General features: G+C 49.8%; 1 protein-coding gene across 2 annotated transcripts in view; it reads left to right on the forward strand.

The window, feature by feature from the left end:
- The first annotated feature begins 3,866 nt into the window (after positions 1 to 3,866).
- LOC140431052 (anoctamin-9-like) overlaps positions 3,867 to 21,555 on the forward strand; it is a 368,406-nt gene continuing 350,717 nt past the window's right edge. Inside the window, exon 1 of one of the 2 annotated variants that reach the window (XM_072518965.1) lies at positions 3,867 to 4,087. In XM_072518965.1, coding sequence (XP_072375066.1) covers positions 4,079 to 4,087 — 9 coding nt within the window. In that variant the 5' untranslated portion in view covers positions 3,867 to 4,078. Of the gene's footprint in view, positions 4,088 to 9,667; positions 9,722 to 21,555 lie in introns of those variants that run through there. The other variant, XM_072518966.1, reaches the window with a different exon arrangement.

Below are 21,555 nucleotides of genomic sequence, written 5' to 3' on the forward strand. Positions count from 1 at the left end.
GCTGCACGCCCCGCTGCTGCATGCTCCGCTGCTGCACGCTCCGCTGCTGCGCACTCCGCTGCTGCAGCTTTCTCCTCCTCCTAAGCAGCACCAGCTCATATAGCCTCAGGGCATCCCCCAGCGCTGCAGCAACCAGCAGGAAGCCCCTCATTGCTGGTTGAATTCCAAAATTCATTCAGGGGGTGAAAGGCCGACATGTTGGCATGAAGCATACCTCCGTGCCAAACCTGGTCCAATGGACTGCATGGTGCCGCTGATTGGCATTGCGGGCTCTGCTCCGCATGTTCTCTCCCCCCACATCCCCACACCCCTGGCCATGTCGATGCCCGACAACATGGGGGCAGGTGGCCCTGTCGCCTGTCCCTGCTGCCAGGGTTACCATTGGCTAGCATTGCCCTTGCCAGTAGTACCTTCCACGGCCTTGCCCGGTGCCCCCGTAGGGGCTACAGTCGGCATTGTCCTGGGTGGGATACCTGATGCCCCACCGGCGGGTGGCAGCCAGGTGGAGGGTATAGCAGAGGGTTGGGTGCGGGTGGGGGCACCCATACGGCTGGTGTCACTCTGTAGAACCAAGGGCCATGGTGTGTGGTCAGTGGGGTGCACAGCAAAATGGCTGCCTTGCTGGCCATGGTAATGGCAGTCTGTGAATGGATACTGCCCCAGTCCCGTGGGGGGGGGGGGGGGTCACCCCGGCCACTCGGCCCATTCCCCCATCACTCCCTCTCCTCCCCCCCTGGCAGGGCCCTCCACTCCTCCACCCCAGCCAGCCCGGCCAGTGTCTGGTTGGGCAGCCCACAATCGCTCCTCTCTGTGACCTACCTCCTCTCTCTCTCCCTCATCAGCCAGTTTCACGATTTTTAAAAGCACAAGTGTGTCGGGAACTCGGCCCATGGGAGGCGGAGCATCACGGAGGCCCCGGAGAATACTGGGTCGGGCCCACTAATGACATGCAAATGTGCGTGCATTCCGGAATGCATTAACATTGCTGTCGAGCGCAAAATCGGCGCCCGCCGTGATTCTGGCTACGGAATCGATTCTCTGCCTAATCGCATTTTGCGATGTCGGTGTCAGCCAAACGGAGAATCCTACCCATCTTTTTTAGGACAATTAAAGCTGAGACAGGTTACACATGAATCTGTTTTGGATCTAATCTCATGACTCAGTACTTTATACTACTCCGTCTGGGTGTGGTGGTTGGTTATGGTAGACATTGAAAATAATTTTAAGCCTTTGATTTGATTTGATTTATTATTGTCACATGTATTAGTATACAGTGAAAAATATTGTTTCTTGCATGCTGTACAAACAATGCATACTGTACATAGGGAAGGAAGGAGAAACTGCAGAATATAATGTTACAGTTACAGCAAGGTGTAGAGAAAAGATCAACTTAATATGAGGTAGGTCCATCAAAAGATGGCAGTAGGGAAGAAGCTGTTCTTGAGTCGGTTGGTACGTGATCTCAAACTTTTGTATCTTTTTCCTGATGGAAGAAGGTGGAAGAGAGTATGTACGGGGTGCGTGGGGTCCTTTATTATGCTGGTTGCCTTTCTGAGGTTGGGCTACATTGACAACCTTTTGTAGTTTCCTGCGGTCTTGGGCAGAGCAGGAACCATACCAAGCTGTGATACAACCAGAAAGAATGCTTTCTATGGTGCATCTGTAGAAGTTGGTGAGAGTCGTAGCTGACATGTCAAATTTCCTTCGTCTTCAGAGAAAGTAGAGTCGTTGGTGGGTGAGTCTGTTAGGAATGCCAAGGATGATCCTAAGTGGAACTCCTGTTGTCCTTGATGAGTTCAGATCTCATTCCTGGGGCCAACATTCCTGTGACCTCAGACAATTACAATGTGAAGAGACTCAAGCAGATCTCCCTCTACTCCACTTGGTTTCTACCTCCGCATTGGCATAAGTTTTCCACAAGGAACATAAGGAGCAAAATCTTCCAAAATGTGCCAATAACCATTAGCTTGCCACTCCATTCCTCTTTATTTACTTTGCGTCAGAGCTCTGCATTTCTTGCCTGGACGTCCAAGCCCAGCCTCCTCAGAAATGCTGAGTGTACCTATTCTGGGAGTCCTGCCTTTTAGACAGGATCATCAGGGAAAACCAAGCCAACGTCCCTTTTGACGACACTAACTGCAGTATTCCGGTAAGTCTAAAGATTCCAAAGCCACTTTGAGAAGCTACGGAGAGATAGTGGGTGATGGGTAGAGTGGCAGCTGGGTGGGTGAGGAGGTAGGATGGCAGGTAGATGGGGAGGGTATAGGCTGGCAGGTACATGGGTGAGTGGTTGAGTGACAGGTGGGTGGGTTGTGAAGTAGAGAGGCAGGCGTATGGCAGAGGGAGTAGGATGCCGGATATGTGGGTGAGGGGGCAGGTTGTTGGGTAAGGGGGCTGGGCGGAAGGTAAGGAGTGAGAGGGTAGGGTGAAATGTGGATTGGGGTAGTCGGGTCGTCAGGCAGTTGGGGTTAGGGGGAGTTGGAGGGTCAGTAGTATAGTTACCTAGTAATTAGACCTGGTTTTATACCTTCTACCTTTTTGGCTAACTATTCTGGTAAGTGAGTAGGAAATATCCAAAGTCTCTGACTTTAATTCAGAGTTTTGGAAGATTCCAGCTGCAGGGGTATTACCCACTGGAAGTCTGTACTTCCTATGCAATTCCTACAGGGTCAGTCAATGAATTGGGACTTTGAGGGGTCTCCCAGCTCATTTTGAGGGTGGGTACCTCAAGCAAATGACCACCCACAGATCGATAGTGCTGGGCCATTCTGAATTTGAAAGACTGAGACATTTTGATACCTGGGCCATTTGATATGTGTGAGAAATAAGCAAAAGGAAGGTTGGCACAAGGGACAGTAAGGAATTTCTCCCAGTAAGTAAGGTCAGATGTCTGCAGCCATGTGCTTTTGGGTCTTTATGGAGTGGGAAAGTATGCTGGTGAATGACTGACTTCATCAGGGGGCAGTGCGGGGAAATGAGGGGGAGACAAGAAAAGAGATGGGAAGGAAGAGAGAGTGGAGCAGAGAAAAAAAAAGGTTTGATCGGGATCACATTGCAGGCTTGCATACAAACATACAAATTAGCAGCAGGAGTAGCCTACTCTGCCATTCAATAAAACCATAGCTGATCTGATTGTAACTTCAACTCCACATTCCTGCCTACCCCCGATAACCTTTCACCTTCTTGCTTATCAAGAATCTATGTAGCTCTGCCTTAATAATATGCAGACACTGTTTCCACTGCCTTTTAAGGCAGAGAGTTCCAGAGACTCAAAACCCTCTGAAACAATTTCTCCTCATCACTCAGATAAAAGCAAATTACTGCGGATGCTGGAATCCGAAACAAAAGCAGAAAACACTGGGCAATCGCAGTAGGGCTGACAGCATCTGTGGAGAGAAGGAAGTTAACGCTTCGAGTCCGGATGGCTCGTGCCAAATCTCTGCATTGACTCCTAGTTCCAGATTTCCCCACAAGAGGAAACATCCTCTCCACGTCGACCCTGTCAAGTCCCCTCAGGACCTTGGTAGCTGGGGATGGGTGAGCTGTGTGCAGTTATTTTCACAGCTCAACAAGGTTGTGATTTTAAAAACATTTTTAAAATCTATGTTCAGGTAGTTGAGCTGAGGACTCCTTAATAACAAATAAAGCCAAATTAGTAAGGGGGGATAAGAATTTCTCTCAGGTCACAATGTGGTGGTAAATGACTTGGGACTTGCTGGAGGAACCCTGGTGTAACAGGGCTGGAGCTCAGAGGAGCTGAGACACTGGGATCAGTGACATCACCAGTTGCAGCACCTATTCCAGTCTGGAATGAGGAAGTTGTCGCTGAGAGTTTGAGAACCATGACAGCCTATTAGGCATTTCTCAAGAACTGTGAGGCTGCCCACAGCGATCAAGAAAGCTCGGGTTTGGGTTACCCTGGACACGGGTGGCACTGCACCAGGACAGAGGGCTTGCTGGTGAATCCGCACTGGACACTACCTACTAACCACGCGGGACTGGCTGGGAGTAGGCGGCATTCAAACTTGCGCAGAACTTTGAGGAAGTCGTTCGCCGCACGAGAAGGCAATCAGAGATCATGGAGCAGGTAAAACAGACATTTAAATAGCTTCGGCTCTATACCGTCTTTGGTCAGTTTTCCTCGAGTTTGCAGAAAGTTTCAGGCGAACATATTTCAGGGTGTAACAGGAACTCTGAAGCCATTTCCCCAGAAGAGAATTGCATCTCCTGGTTTCAATTTCCCCTGGGGTAACGCCATTCAGTAAAATTCAATTGAAAATTTGTTTTCATCCCAGAGCATGGGTAACTCCATCTGGCTTCCAAACTAAGCTTCAGCCTCAAACACCATTCATGGTAGCCGTTGATCGATCACCTTCTGCAGTAATCCATTTTAAATAAACAGACCAACACGCCGTTTAAATGTTGGATAAAGGAATTTCTTAGGCCTGAAATGAGCATTTGTGGTTTTAATATCTGAGAAACTATTTTGCATAAAATACGTTGCCAAGCTTCGTTGGGAACATAATTCAGGTGTTTGGTGTTCATGGCATAGACACAGCTTGAGGTGGCTACTTCAAGGGAATATGGGCAAGATCTCTAACGTAGAGGTGCGGGTGGTAGACAATCATTATTAACCCTGCCCCATCCTTTGTTTTATTTTCAATGGAAATTTAGGCTTGTTGCATAAGTGCTGCACGGGAAGGAGTTGGGATCCACTGTGGAAGTCAGTTGTTTAACGTTGATTGTTAAAGATGTGAGGATGGATACATTTCTGAGAAGGCTGAGTCTATGAGAGAGTCGAATGTACATCGCACGTGGAAGGTGTGAGCGTCATGAGCTAAATGTCTTTTGCTCACTTCATGCTTTGCTAAGTTGGTGCTGAGCTGAGCTGCTTGTGATTAAACTGTACAATAACAACAACTTATATAGTGTCTTTAATATAAAATATCCAAAGGCGCTTCATGGGAGCATGATTAAAAAAACAAAGGACAAATGACCCCCCAAGTGGACCAAATATTGAAAAGGTCGCTTCCTTCGGAAATCAGATAATTGCAAAGTCCACACACTTGCCAGAATTTTCACTCTGGGTCAGGAGTGCGGAGTCAGGAGAATTTCCTGCTTTGTGAAACTAACTCCTGAAAAACTGCCCAGAAGATCCATTCTGGGGGTTGGAGTGATGGTCTGGCAGGGTATAATGGGAGTCGTGCCCACTGCTCCGGAAAAGGCTGCTGGGCGCAGAGGCAGACTGGGCAGAGGGCCGGCTTCGGTGCTCCAGCAATTCTGTCCCAGCTGTGAAAACAGGAATGAAACAAAAATCATCCTTTCCCACCCCCTCACCCCCACCCACTTCCTATGCCCTATCCATGCCAACCTATGCCATCTCATGTTGCCCCACCCAGCACTATGGTGCTTCATAGCCCTCCATGCCAGCCTATGCCTCTCTATCCCCAAGGTGCTTTAGAGCTCCTATGCCAATTCAGTGCCAACTGATGCCAATACATGCTCTACCCAATACCCTTTTTTACCTCTGCACCCGCCCTGCCGACTCACCCAGTATCAACCATAGGCAGACCTCAGGACCCGTGCTGATATTAAATAAAGTTAATTGTCTTCTGATGAATTCACTACTAAGAAAAACACAATTATTGATTAAACAGCCAATTGCTACATTTAATCCCTTATAGGAAGGAGCATTGGTATTCAGTCCAATTTCAAGCACTTGGAGCTATTGATCAAACTGAACTAACAAGTACCCCACTGTGAGAATGATAGGTTGTGAAATCACTCATTTAAAAAAGATTTTGTTCCAAACACACACAAGCTTAACATCCAATCAAAGTGTGCAGTTTGCACATATTTCCCCCTTTAACCCACCCGTGACAAACAGCTCCTCTAATACAGCCATGAAGAGCCTCCGCCGCACCACGAACCTCTGACCCTCTTAAGGCAAATTTGATTTTCTCCAACCTGAGAAATCGGTACAGATCCCCCAACCATGCACCAACCCCCGTTGGCGTGGCCGACCTCCAATTCAGGAGGACCCATTTCCGGGCAATCAGAGAGGTGAAGGCCACAAAATCGCCCCCCCCCCCCCCCCCCCTCCAGCAGCTCCGGCACCTCCAACACCCCAAAAATCGCCACCACAGGGTCTGGCTTCACCTCAACCCCTACAATCCCCGATAAGGTCCCGAACACTGACTCCCAAAAGTTCTCCAACTCCTCACACCCCCAGAACATATGAGCATGATTCCCCGTCATCCGGGAGCAGCATTTCCTCCAGACGGGTAGACTCCGGTACCTGAGGGAATGAAGGCAGCTCTTTAGGGCCAAAGCTCCGCACCTGCCAGTACCTAAACTCACTCCTCCTTGTTTACTCAATCCTCTCCCGCAGCTCCTCTAGCACAGCAAACTTCCCCTCCAAAGACATGTCCCTATCCCTAACCCGCTGCAACGTCCTCCCTCCACCGCCTAAACGCCACATACCCCCATGTCCCCCCCCATCTGCCCCCCCCCCCCCCCCCCCCCCCCCCCCCCCCCCCCCCCCAGCGTGAACCTATAATTCCCACACAGTGGCATTAAACACCAAATGCGACCCAGTTTAAAGTGCCTCCTCAGCTGGTTCCAGATTTTTACAGATGACTCCATCATTGGACTCCCCATGTACTTCCTCAGAGTGAGCTGCAATGGAGCCGCCACCAGAGCCTTCAGGCTTGTACCGTTACAAGACTCCTCCTTTAACCTGACCCAGTCCGTACTGTCCTACTCCCACCATCATCTCACCTTCTCCACATTCGCTGCCGAATAATAATGCAGCAAGTTCGGGAGCGGCAGCCTCTGCAACAAAGCCCTTTTCACCCTTGGGACCTTCCCTGCCCACACAAATTCTGAGATTGGCGCATCGACCTTCCAAAAAAAGTCCTTGGGGAGAAAAATCGGGAAGGACTGAAACACAAACAAGAACCTTGGCAGCATGTTCATCTTCACCACCTGCACCCTCCCCACCAATGTCAGAAGCAGCTTATCCCACCGTTTAAGGTCCCCCCTTGATCTCCTCCACCAATCTTGTCAGATTCCACCCATGCATTGTGGCCCACTCATACGTTACCTGCCTGAAATGCTCTCTTGCCACCTTAAATGACAGAACCCCCAGGTTCTTCCCCCCGCCCACAGCATTCACTGGAAATACCTCACTTTTCCCTACATTCAAGTGGGTTTCCTCTGGGTGCTCTGGTTTCCTCCCACAAGTCCCAAAAGACGTGCTGTTAGGTAATTTGGACATTCTGAATTCTCCCTCTATGTACCCGAAAAGGTGCCGGAATGTGTCTACGAGGGGATTTTCACAGTAACTTCATTGCAGTGTTAATGTAAGCCTTCTTGTGACACTAATAAAGATTATAAAGATGAGTAAAAGTCCTAGTCTTTGCTTCTGTTGGCAGCTATGAAGGAGTAAGTCGCACATTTGGTGGCTCCTGCACGGGTCGGACTTTTGGACCTTTCCCCCCTGATTTCTTACCGGAATTGATCTGCGAAATTGATGACGGAGGCAATTGTGAACTAAATTCCCACATCGGTGCATGGAGAGGAGGACTAGAAGAGCTCGCAAAGGCAGAAGCTGAACGACAGAGAAGGCTTGGGCTGAAGCAGCACCGGGAGGAAGCATGGCAGAGGACCGGACCTCTGGCTTGTCGACCCAACGGTCAACAGAGCAGTTGATGCAAGTGATCCAGGAAGGCTTCCCCAAGCGGAAGCAGGACTGCTTGGACCTGATTAAAGAGGCAATTTTGCGGCTGGAACTTAGATTGGATGCCCAAGATTGGGCGATCCAGAAAGTAGAGAAGGCGCTGGCTGACCAGGAGGAACATCAAACAGCGGAGGAGTTGGAGGTGGGGATGCCAAGAGACCAGCAGAAAAGGCTCCTGGAGAAGGTGGAGGACCTAGAGAACAGGTCCTGTCGCAGAGCTTGAGGATCGTCGGGCTCCCGGAGGGATCCGAAGGAACGGACGCTGGGGCATACATAGCGGCTATGTTCGAGAAGCTGCTGGGGGATGGGCATTCCCCCGACCCTTGGAGGTGGACAGGGCTCACAGAGCGCTTGCGAGGAAGCTGCGAATGGGAGGCCCCCCCCCCGAGGGCAATGGTGGTGAGATTCCACAGATGTCTGGTTAAGGAGCGCGTTTTACAGTGGGCCAAGCAGACACGGAGCAGCAAATGGGACAACAGTATCCTGCAGATCTATCAAGACCTGAGTGTGGAGGTGGCCAGGATAAGAGCGGGGTTTAACTAGATCAGGTCGACCCTTTTCAAGAAAAAGGTGAAGTTTGGGCTGTTGTATCTGGCCCGCCTCTGGGTCACACACGAGGAGCAACATTTCTACTTCGAGTCGCCTGAGGAAGCGCTGGACTTCGCGAAAAGGAAAGGACTGGTGTCGGACTGAGAACTTTGAATTTTGCTGTAGTTTATGTTTTTCAAAAAAAGTTTCTTGTTTCTTGCTTTTTCGGATGTTATTTGTTATGCCTGCTGTATGGATCGGGGGCCAGCTGCAGAGCTGAGAGAGGTAAAGTTTGCATTTGCACTGATGGGGGATGGAGATGTGTTTGTTCAGATGCTGGATCTTTTGCTTGAACTTTTTTTTTGTGTTCAACTTGGTTTTTTAAATCTCTGTTGGACAATTGTTTTGGGATTGTTTTTCTTTTGAATATGTAAGTATGAGCGGGGTGGGGAGGGAACAATAGGTGGGAGATTGTCTGGCGCCAGGGGTGAGGGCCACCAAGCTAGCTGGGCGGGCAAGCTCACGGAAGTGTAGTGGGGGGTGAGCAGATGTTAGGCTTATCAAAGGGGTTGATTTATTTTGTGCTGTTACTGGGGGGGGGGGGGGGAATGTTCTGCTGACGAGGGAGGGACTTTTGCTGAGAGACAGTGAGGAGGTCGGGGCGGAGGCTGCCTGGGAGCGGGCCGGTGGAGGCGTGGGGTGCGGGCTGGCGACTGGCCCAAGAGAGCGGATGGCTGATCGGTGAAGGGGGGGCAATGAGCCCCCCAACTAGACTGATCACCTGGAATGTAAGAGGGCTCAATGGGCCGGTCAAGAGGGCACGCGTGTTCGCACATTTGAGAGGACTGAAGGCGGACGTGGTAATGCTGCAGGAGATGCACCTCAGAGTAGCTGACCAGATTAGGTTAAAGAAAGGTTGGGTTGGCAGGTTTTTCACTCGGGACTGGACTCGAAGACCAGAGGGGTCACGATCCTGATCAACAAGCGAGTGGTGTTTGAGGCGGGACGAATAGTTTTGGATGGGGGAGTCCGGTACATTATGGTCAGTGGGAAATTGGAGGGAGTGCAGGTGGTACTAGTAAATGTGGACGATGTGGAGTTTATAAAGAGGATGCTGGGGAATATATCGGACCTGGATTCGCATAAACTGGTCATGGGAGGGGACTTCAACACAGTTATTGACCCTGGTTTAGACTGGTCAAGCTCAAAAACGGGCAGGGTGCCAGCAATGGCAAAGGAGCTAAAAGGGTTCATGGAGTGGGGGGGGGGGGGGACCCATGGAGATTTGGGTAGCCAAGAGTAAAGGAGTTCTCCTTCTACTCACATGTGCATAAAATGTACTCCCGGATCGATTTCTTTATTCTGAGCAGGGCTCTTCTGACGGTGGTGGTGGACACGGGGTACTCGGTGATCACAATCTCAGACCATGCCCCGCACTGGATTGACCTACAGGTTAGTAAAGACAGTAATCAGCGCCCACACTGGAGGTTGGATGTGGGACTTTTAGCGGACGAGGAGGTGTGCGGGCGGTTGAGGAAATGTATTCAGAATTACCTGCAGGTCAATGACACGGGGGAAATTTCGGCAGCGGTGGTCTGGAAAGCACTGAAGGCGGTGGTCAGAGGGGAGCTGATCTCGATACGGGCCCACAGGGAGAAGGTAGACAGGACCGAGACGGACCGGCTGGTAAAGGAGATACTACAGGAGGTATGCGGAGACCCCAGAGGCAGGGCGTTTAAGGGAATGGTGGAGGCTACCGGCGGAGTTTGGCTTGTTAACCACAAGGAGGGCGGTGGAGGAGCTGAGAAAGGCGAGGGGGGCGATTTATGAACATGGGGAGAAGGCCAGCAGAATGCTTGCACAGCAGCTTAGAAAGCGGGAGGCAGCCAGGGAGATAGGGAAAACAAAGGATGGAGACGGGAACCTGGTGGAAGACTCAGCAGGGGTGAATAAGGCATTTAAAGAGTTTTATAGTAGGCTGTATGGGTCGGAACCCCCACCGGGGCCAGAGGGGATGAGGCACTTCCTAGGAGGGCTGGATTTCCCGAAGGTGGATGGGGAGCTGGTAGAAGAGCTGGGGGCCCCGATCGGGATCGAAGAGATAGCGGAGAGGTTGAAGGCCATGCAATCGGGTAAAGCCCGGGGCCGGATGTGTACCCAGCGGTGTTCTATAAAAAGTTCGCTGGGATAATGGGGCCGCTGTTGATGAGGACATTCAATGAGGCAAGGGAGAAAGGGGTGCTTCCCCTGACGATGTCACAGGCCACGATCTCGCTGATTCTGAAGCGGGGTAAGGATCTGGAGCTGTGTGGGTCCTACAGGCCGATATCCCTATTGAATGTGGATGCCAAACTGTTGGCTAAAATTTTGTCCTCTAGGATTGAAGACTGTTTCGGACGTGATTGGGGAGGACCAGACAGGGTTCGTTAAGGGAAGGCAGTTGGTGTCCAATGTAAGAAGTTGCTAAATGCGATCATGATGCCCCCAGAAGGTAGAGAGTGGAGGTAGTGGTCGCAATAGATGCAGAGAAGGCTTTTGATCGAGTAGAATAGGAATATCTGTGGGAGGTACTGGGACGGTTCGGTTTTGGGCGGGGCTTTATTGACTGGGTCAGGCTTCTGTATCAGACTCCTGTGGCCAGCGTACGGATGACATTGGACTATTTTAGGCTACATCGGGGGAAGAGACAGGGGTGCCCCCTCTCCCCTCTGTTGTTTGTGCTAGCTATAGAGCCGCTAGCAATTGCGCTGAGAGCCTCAAGGGGCTTGAAGAGGCTGTTCCGGGGGGGAGTGGAACACAGAGTTAGGAGGTGAGATAGAGGATGGTCTCTGGGCGGAGGCATTGAGTAGAGTCAACGCGTCCACAACATGCGCCAGGCTCAGCCTGATACAGTTCAAGGTCGTTCACCGGGCTCACATGACAGTGGCCTGGATGAGCAGTTTTTTTGGTGTAGAAGATAGGTGTGCAAGGTGTGCGGGGGGACCAGCGAACCATGTCCACATGTTTTGGACATGCCCAAAGCTCAGGGAATTTTGGCAGGGGTTTGCAGACGTCATATCCACGGTGTTGAAAACAAGGGTGGCGCTGAGTCCAGAGGTGGGGATTTTCAGGGTGACGGGAGATCCGGGAATCCAGGAGGAGAAAGAGGCAGACGTTCTGGCCTTTGCTTCCCTGGTAGCCCGGAGACGGATATTATTAGCTTGGAGGGACTCAAAGACCCCGAAGTCAGAGACCTGGCTATCTGACATGGCTAGCTTTCTCTGTTTGGAGCAAATCAAGTTCGCCTTGAGAGGGTCACTGTTGGGGTTCGCCCAGAGGTGGCAACCGTTCGTCGACTTCGTTGCAGAAAATTAAACGTCAGCAGAAAGGGGCGGGGTTAGTTTAGTTTAGAGTAGGGGGTTAATAAATGTGGGACCTGTAAGGGAGGAAGCAGGCTTTTTGCACTATGTTTATAGACTAATGTATATTGTTTATTTTTTTGTTATTGTAAAACCAAAAAAATCTCAAAATGTTTATTATAAAAAAGAACCCACCCTGCCCATGTGCTGGGGTGACGCCAGCACACGCTGGCGCTTCCGTGCATGCGCCAACTCTCGCCGGCCGGCGGAGGCCCTTCGGAGCCGGTTGATGTGGCACCAAGCCATTCCGCGCCGACTGGCGTGGCACCAAACATTCCGCTGCCGGCCTAGCCCCTGAAGGTGCGGAGGATTCCGCATCTTCGGGGCAACCCAACGCCGGAGTGGTCCACGCCACTCTTCGGAGCAGGAGTGGCCCGCCCCGCCGGTTTGCCGAGAATCCCGCCCTAGTCTTTGATGGCGCAGCTGCCAATGTGAGGTTTCCTGCTCTGACGATGCAGTGCACACCGTGATAGTCTTGGCTCTGTGGGGCAGGACGCTAAAGCCCAATTTCAAGAGTTGTAAAGCGTCTTTATAAATTTTTGAGATTAGGTATGAGGCATGCGGAGATATATATACATGTGTTTATAGTACATATATATACAATATGTATACACACATTTTATTAAAATATCGAAAGTGAGGCCTTAGTCCCGTGTAACAATCCCAGTTGATATTATAACTGGATGGGAAGATCCCAGAATGGAACTCTGGCTCAAAAGACCGTAGCTTTTATTTATTTTTAATAAAACATGTGGAACAGAGTCATAGGACTGCTAATTAGTTTTAACAACAAGAAAAAACATTTATAAAATATGAAACAATTGGATTATGATACAATGCCTTTACTCCCTCCTTATTTTAGCAATTACATAAAGTTTCAGGATTAGTACAGATTCCAAGTACATCTAAATCTACAATGGCCTCATTAACACAAAGTCCCTGTTAATAACACAAAATGACTGTGGCCAAAAACACGCATTCTGCACTGAACCCCTGAATGTTTGTGGATGTCTCCTCAGAATCCCCCCAAAAGATTGTCACATGAGAGTTTCCAAATTCCACTCTCAAAATCACATTTAAAGATCTTCTCTCATAATTGTGCTTTCCCTTAGCGGTTTGCATTCCAAAATCCAGACCAGGGGTGGGATTCTCCAAACCTACGGCCAAATTCTGATGCCGGCATGAAAAGCGGTGCCAACCACTCCGGCATCAACGGTCCCCGATAATCAGGAATGCTCCCGTTCCTCGGGGGCTAGGTCAGCGGTGGAGTGGTCCCCGCAGCTCCAGCTGGCGCGGAACGGCCGGCGTGATTCCCCGCATACGTGTGGGCTCCCGTCTACTCGCCGGCCCCCGGGCAATATGGCGGAACCCTACAGGGGCCCGGCGCAGAGGAACATAGGCCCTCACGGAACCAGCCCGCCGGCCGATCGGTAGGCACCGATCGCGGACCAGGCCACCGTGGAGGCCCTCCCGGGGTCGGATCCCCCCCCGCCCCTCTTCCAGGACGGCCCCCACAGGCGCACCTTCCAGGTCCCACTTTGTGGAACCTGAGTAACCCATGCCGGTGGGACTCGGCCGAACTTGGCAGCCACTCGGTCCGTCGGGGCCTGGAGAATCGCCTGGGGGCTGCTTTCAATGGGCCCCGACCAGCGTGGCGGCGATCCCGCGGTCGCCCGAGAATCGGTGCCGGAGATTCGGTAAGCCAGCGTCGGGGCGGCAGGAGATTCTCTCGTCTCCCCGGGGATTCTCCGGCCCGGCTCAGGGTCGGAGAATCCCGGGCCAAGTTTTCCAAATGACACTTCTGCTCCACTTTAAACAATAAATCCAGTTTACGATTTTACACCAACCCTTTAGGATTTCTTTGTCTTGACTGTGGTGCAAACTGCTTGACTCTTGATTCCTAGACTGTATTAAAATGGCATCAAACATTTGTTTTGCCTTTTAAGGCTGCCGTCCCACTTTAAATCTGGTTACTACAATTGTTTCTTTAACTCAGAATATTTAGTTTACCTTTCCTTGAATTCTTCTGAGCAATAAAGTAAGTAAGTAAAGTCACCATAGCCCGAGATGATCAGGGGCTGCTTCCTCCCCTCCTCCATACTGCTGACAGATTAGTCCCTACCAAAGAAGTCGACAAACGGCTGCCATCTCCGGGCAAACCCTTCCATTGAGTCCCTCAGGGCGAACTTAATTTTCTCGAACCTCAGGCATCGCAAAGTACAGCTCACGACCTTTATAGGTCATCCACAGGCCCGCCGGGTACAGCATATCAAATTTCACCCCCTCCTTAAAAAAGGCTGCCTTCACCTTGTTGAAGCTCCCTCTGCCCTCGGCCAGCTCCGCACCCAGGTCCTGATACACACGCAGCTGTCTGCCTCCCAGGTACAACACCTTGTCTGCCTGGCCCACCTCAGGATCCGCTCCTTATCCAGGAACCGATGCAGGCGCACCAACATCGCCCTCGGCAGCTTGTTGCCCTGGGGCTTCCTCATCAGCTTGTTGCCCTGTGCACCCGGTCCACTTCCAATGGTCATTCAAATGCCCCTTCTCGAGCAACTTCTCGAACATCTGAGCTACGTGTGTGCCAGAGTCCCCTCCCTCGCTTCCCTCCAGCAGCCCTATGATCCTCAAATTCTGCCTGCGGGACCCCCAAGTCCTCTGCCTTCTCCTGCAGCCAGCTCTGATTGTCCCGCATCACCCCCAACTCGGCCACCATCGAGGCAAGCTGCTCCTTGTGCTCCCCCACCGTCTCCCCCACCTTCTGGATCGCCTGGCTCGGGACCTCCAACCTCGATTCCAGGCGGTCAATCCCTGTCTTTATCGGGTCCACCACCCTAGCCAAATTCTCCTTCCTCTGCTGGGTGAACTTCTCATTCAGGAAGCCCACCAACTGTTCCGTCGACCATTGAGAGGGTGGGGTCGGTCCCTGACCCTCCTCCATCTTCCCCAGTGTCGCAGGCACAACTCCAACTTGCTCCAACTGTTCCTTTCTTTTTAGACCATTTCTGGTCCACAAATCCATCCCCCAGTGGGACATTCTCTCCTTCCACTCCTCCTGCATCTTTTTTGATCAACACATCCACCTGTTAGCCGTGGAAAATGCCCCAAAATACCACCATGAGCGGGAGCCACCAAATGTGCGACCGCTCATACCATGGCCACCACCGGAAGTCCGATTAATGGTGATTTCACCTGAGGGTCACCACACCTCGGGCAAGGAGCAAGGTTGAGAAGGCGGAGTCTTCATGAATAACCTCAGCTGGTATGGGAATTGAACTCAAGCTGTTGGCCTTTCTCTGCATCATAAACCAGCTGTCCAGCCAACCGAGCTAAACTGGCGCCCAGAAATAAAGACTGAGTGAAGTTCGTTTGAAGAATATGAAATTGAGCATTGGACTTTATTTGAACAAATCCAGTACAATGAGCATAAAGTTCATTTTATGGAGCACAGCCTATCTGTACTCATTATCTCATTATTTGCTTTATTGTGAAATAGGTAATTCTGTGCAAAGGGCGCTTCATTCATGTGCCATTTTATTGACTTGTGCTTTCTCTGGTGTAGCTTTGCTGCTTGTGGAGCCTTAGAATCAGGCGGTATCGCCACTTGAATAACCTTGATCACTGTAAGTAGCCCCAGGAAAGTCAAGTGGATAATGGCTTCTTTTATAGCCTGATAGGATTTTTAACCCTTGTCCTTCTCAATAAAGAAAACGCTCACAGCTAACATAACAAACACTAGTATAATGATGCTGATTATTTAATGTTAGTTTAGTTGATTTGATGGGCACGATCATGATAAATGAACTGCAGCCGTGAGCCTACAATTGGCTATTCAGAGGAGAAAATTCTTCAGTCAAAGGGTTACGGACATTTGGAATTCTCTACCCTAGCGTGCTGTGGATGCACCGTCATTGTGCATATTCATGTCAGACTTCACGGATGTGAATCTCCGATCTACCAGCCGCTTTTTCAAGTGTGATGCGCCCCCGCCAGCAGCGGGTTTCCCATCATGGCCACCCCATGCCGTCGGGAAACCCGCGGGCATGGGTACGCTGCCGGCGGACTGGAAGATCCCGCCGAAGCAGCATTCCGCTGCATGTGTTTGATACTAAGGGTTTCAAGGGATCTGTGGATAGAGTAGAAAGAGGTAGCTGATTTCAGTAATGATCTTATTGCATGGTGGAGCAGGCCAAATGGCCAATTCCTGTTCCTATAGCTCATAGTCATAGAACATATAGTGCAGAAGGAGGCCATTCGGCCCAATGAATCTGCACCGACCCACTTAAACCCTCACTTCCACCCTATCCCCGTAACCCAATTACCCCTCATAACCTTTTTGGTCACTAAGGGCAATTTATCATGGCCAATCCACCTAGCCTGCACGTCTTTGGACTGTGGGAGGAAAGCGGAGCACCCGGAGGAAACCCACGCAGACACGGGGAGAACGTGCAGACTCCGCACAGACAGTGACCCAGTGGGGAATCAAACCTGGGACTGTGGCGCTGTGAAGCTACAGTGCTATCCACTTGTGCTGCCCTTGTTCTTATGAGAGGTCTAATCAAGAATTGGAAACTGTGGAAAGGGAGCATTCATTTCTTGTCAGCCATCTCTTGATTTGAGAGATGGTGATGTGTTGAAATTTCTTGAAGCTGTGGCAATATTTTCATGAACAAGTCTCTTCATGTCAGAGCTGTCTACTGTTCACATAGTATTTTGCAAGATAAACATGGGGAAAGAAAGCCCTTTTGCCCATTCCAGGTTCATTCATCTAAAATAATCCCACCCAGGGCTTCATCACAGCTTCCAACAGATTCTTAAATTATTCAAGGATATTTGACTGCTAAAGATTGTCCCTGTAGTTCTCTAACTGCTACCTCCTCTCACATGTATCTAATGGTTTGATGTCATTGATGATGGATTTGGACAAGAGTCAAGCTGGTGTATTTTAATGAGGCTCTGGTGTGTTTTAATGAGACTCCGGTGTATTTTGATGAGGCTCTGGTGTGTTTTAATGCGACTCTGGTGTATTTTAATGAGGCCTGGTCTTGTGACAAGTCAGTGGGGGCATGGCATTCTCCTTACCGGACCCATACGCAGTTTATGTAAAAAATGTTTTAGAGTACCCAATAATTTGTTTTTCCCAATTAAGGGACAATTTAGTGTGGCCAATCCACCTAACCTGCACATCTTTGGGTGTGGGAGCAAAAACCCACAAAGACACGGGGAGAATGTGCAAACTCCATACGGATAGCGACCCGGGGCCGGGATTGAATCCAGGTCCTCAGCACCATACCGGACGTATACCTGATCTTAGGATGAGGATAATTGCAATTTTTATGTTCAAACCCCTCCATGGCCTCATCTCTCCCTGTCTCTATAAGCACATCCAGCTCCAGAACACTCCAAGAATGGAGCTGTCTTCTAACTCTGGCATTTTGTTAATCCCTAACTTTCTTTTCCGCACCGTTGGCATTTTGACTTCAGCTGTCTATGTCCAAGCTCTGGAATTTTCTCTGTGAACCTCTCTGTCTCTCCTTGGACTGCAGTAGAGTGCTTAAATTGGAGTTTGGTGACTGAAGAGAATTTAAGGGTTAAATTAATGGTTAATTTATATCTAGAGTCCAATATGTCTTTATTTTAGCAGCTAACTAAAATTTCTGTTTGGGTTGGAAGAAGATGCATTTTAGTCCAGCTTTAAAGCGGATCTTATACAGACTTTGCTTGCAGCTGAAAACTAACTTAAACAGGTTTCCAACGGCGAGATATTGTTATTATTATTAGTAGTAGTATAAAAGTAGGCTATCTTAAAGTGCAGCTTTGTCTGTGCTGGAGTGCAGTTTTAGATTGCAGTAGAGTGCTTACGTTGGAGTTTGGTGACTGAGCAAGTGCAGCTTTGGACTACAGTAGAGTGCTTATGTTGGAGTTAGGTGACTGAGAGAGCTTGGTGAGGAGGGAACAAGAGACATTGTATATCCAAGGGCATTTCATATTTAGGAAGGTCAGGCATAAAGAAAAAAAGGTGGGGTGGTGTTGTTCGTTAAGGATGAACTCAGTGCAATATTGAGTAGATTTTGTCTTAGAAAATCTAAAATCAGTCTGGGGGGTGAAATGAATTGCGTGCTGGACCCGAAGGTGGATCAATCCAGGCCAAGATCGCTGGCCCCGGCTGGGATGGCGAGAGTATTGTCCACGTTCATGAAAGAGGTTGGGAGAGGGGTGGGCCTATGGAGGTTAGCACACCTGGGGGAGAGGGAGTTCTAATTTTTCCCAATAATAACAAAGTGTATTCGTGGATTGATTTCTTCCTTATAAGTAGAACTCTACCAGCAGGAGTTAGGACACTGAATATTCGGCAGTAGTGATTTCAGATCATGCCCCACATTGGGTGGACCTGGCGCTGGGAGTTGGCAGTTAGATGTTGGGTTGTTGTCAGATTTGGGGGTCCGTGGTGAATTCCAAGGGCCATTCAGGAATACATTATGTATAATGATAATGGTGAGGTCTCACCCTCAATTCTGTGAGAGACATTGAAAGTGGTGATCAGGGGAGAGATTATAATGGTTTCTGAAGCTAGAGAGGAGTGCCAGAAATTGGTGGATAAGATTTTAAACATGGATTGTAGATATGCGAGGTATCCGACTGCTGAATTGTTGATGTGCAGGATGTCAATGGACAAGGTGGTGCGGCAGTTAAGGCAAGCAAAAGGGGCAGTGTACGAGTGTGGGGAGAAGGCAAGTCAGCTTTTAGCTTATCAATTAAGGCAGCTGGAGGCGGATAGGGGGGTTGCTCAGGTTGAGGAGGGTAAGTTGGTCTGGAGGAGGTGAATTGTGCATTCAAGGCTTTTTATGAGGAGTTATATCAGTTGTAATCACCAAAAGATGGACGTGGGATGGCGGAGTTTTTCGGGATTCTGGAATTTCCCAAGGTGGGTGAGGAGCTGCGGGATGAGTTGGTGGCCTCGCTTTATTTGGTGGAAATCCATGGAGCAGATGCAGTCAGGGAAGGCACCGTGGCCGGATGGGTTCCAGGTGGAGTTTTTTAAAAAGTTCATGGATCAGTTGGGTCCATTGTTACTGGGCATGTTTAGGGACTCCTTGGAGAGGGGAGCCCTCCAAGGACATTGGGGCAGGCGTCCATCTCGCTGCTCTTGAAAAAAGACAAAGACCTCAAGGACTGTGGGTCATACCGTCCGATCACCCTGTTGAATGTAGATGCCATATTGCTGGCCACGATGTTGGTTTTAAGACTGGAGCCTCCCGGAATTGATAGGGAAAGATCAGACTGGGTTTGTGAAAGGGCAGAGACTGTTAGCGAATGTGCGCCGGTTGCTTAATGTGATGCTTACTCCTGCGACCGGTCCAGTGCTAGAGATTATTGTGCGTCAGGCGCAGCAAAGGTGTTTGATCGGGTGGAGTGGGGGTACCTTTTCACAGTGGAAACATTTGGGCTGGGTCTGGGAGTTGTGTCCCAGGTGCAGCTGCTATATGCAGCACCGTTTGCTAATGTTTCGGTTATTGCAGGGCACGAGGCACGGATGTTCGCTGTCTCCTTTGTTGTTTGTAATAGCAATTGAGCTGTTGGCTATGGCGTTGGGGGCCTCGAAGGAATGGAATGGGATAGTTAGTGGGGGGGTGGGGGTGTGGAGCACAGGGTATCGTTATATGCTGACGATTTGCTGTTATGCATCAGGGATCCAGAGACATCTATTGGAAACATCATGGAGATTTTGTGGCGATTTGGGGATTTCTCTGGTTATAAAGAGAATATAGGGAAAAGTGAATATTTTGTGTGAGGGGCAGTGGGAGGAGGAACTAGACTGAGGGGGTTGCCATTTTGATTGACAGGGATCAGCCTCCGGTACTTAGGGGTACAGGTGGCAGAAGATTGGGGACGACTATGGAAGCTGGATTTTACTGGCTTGGTGTGGAGGGTCAAGGCAGACCTGCAGAGGTGGGACAGTCTCCTGCTATCGCTGGCAGGCTGAGTTCAGTCGGTTAGAGTGAATATATTGCCTAGATTCCTATTCCTGTTCCAGTGCCTCCCGGTATTTCTGCCCAAATCATTTATTCATGACGTGGACCGGCTTATTGCTGGATATAACTGGGTGGGCAAGGTCCCAAGGATTCGAATGGGGGTGCTTCAGAGGGAGAGACAGGTAGGGGCCTCGCGCTGCCAAATTTATTATATTATTATTGGGCGGCTAGTGTGGATAAGGTGCTGGAGTGGTGTGGGGGCCTCAGGGCCCTCTGGGTGCGGATGGAATCGGAGTCAGTTAGGGAGATGAGCTTGGGAGCGTTGGTAATTGTGCCACTTCTGGTGCCGGCGACAAAATATCCCACAAATCCAGTGGTGGTGGCCACGCTAAAAATTTAGAAGCAGCTCCGTCAACATTTTGAATTGGGGGCAGCATTGTGAGCGGTGCTCATCACCTATTTGAGCCAGCAAGGCTGGATGCCACATTTAGTGCTTGGAAGGAGAGAGGGCTGGAGAAGATGGGAATCTATTTTTGGAGGGATGGTTCACTAGCTTAGAGGAATTAAAGGAGAAATATGGGCTTTCGGACGTGGATGTATTTAGGTACCTTCAGGTAGGGAACTGGGTTAAGCAGTATTTTCTGTGATTCCCAGTGCTTTAGCCGTCCACCTCGTTGGAGGGGATTTTATCCTGCACAGGATCGATGTGGAGGGTAGTATCTCCGGGATGTACGAACAAATAGTGGGGCAGGAGTTGGGTTCAGTTCAGCAAAGAACAAAGAAAGGGACAGCACAGGAACAGGCTCTTCGGCCTGTGCCGACCATACTGCCTGTCTAACCTAAACCTTTTACACTTCTGGGGTCCGTATCGCTCTATTTCCATGCTATTCATGTATTTGTCAAGACAGCCCTTAAATGTCATTATTGTCCCTGCTTCCACCACCTCCTCCGGCAGCGAGTTCCAGGCACCCACTACCCTCTGTGTAAAAAGCTTCCTTCGTACATCTCGTCTAACTTTGTCCCTCGCACCTCAAACCTATGTCCCCTAGTAATTGAATCTTCCACCCTGGGAAAATGCTTCTGACTATCCACTCTGTTCATGTCCCTCATAATTTTGTAGACTTCTATCAGGTCGCCCCTCAATCTCCGACGTTCAAGTGAGAACAAATAGAGTTTACCCAACCTCTCCTCATAGCCAATGCCCTTCATACCAGGCAACATCCGGGTAAAACTCTTCTCTACCCTCTCCAAAGTCGGCACATCCTTCTGGTAGTGTGGCGACCAGAATTGAACACTATATTCCATGTGCGGCCTGAATAAAATTCTATACAGCTGCAGCATGACTTACCAATTTTCATACTCAATGTCCCGTCCGCTGAAGGCACGCATGCTGTATGCCTTCTTGACTACCTTCTCCACGTGCATTGCCCCTTGTTACCTGTGGACATGTACACCCAGATCCCTCTGCCTGTCAATACACTTGAGGGTTCTGCCATTTACTGTATATTTCCCACCTGTATTAGACTTTCCAAAATGCATTACCTCACATTTAACCAGATTAAAGTCCATCTGCCATCTCTCTGCCCCAGTCTCCAACCGATCTAAATCCTGCTGTATCCTCTGACAGTCCTCATCGCTATCCGCAATTCCACAAACCTCTATCATCCGCCCACTTACTAATCAGACCAGTTACATTTACCTCCAAATCATTGAGAAATTACAAACAGCAAAGGTTCCAGCACTGATCTCTGTGGAACACCACTAGTCAGAGCCGTCCATTCAGAAAGAACAAAGAACAAAGAAAAGTACAACACAGGAACAGGCCCTTCGGCCCTCCAAGCCCGTGCCGATCATGTTGCCCGTCTAAACTACAATCTTCTACACTTCCTGGGTCCGTATCCCTCTATTCCCATCC

The sequence above is a fragment of the Scyliorhinus torazame genome, chromosome 10, assembly GCF_047496885.1.
Source record: "Scyliorhinus torazame isolate Kashiwa2021f chromosome 10, sScyTor2.1, whole genome shotgun sequence".
Classification (NCBI taxonomy): Eukaryota; Metazoa; Chordata; class Chondrichthyes; order Carcharhiniformes; family Scyliorhinidae; genus Scyliorhinus; species Scyliorhinus torazame.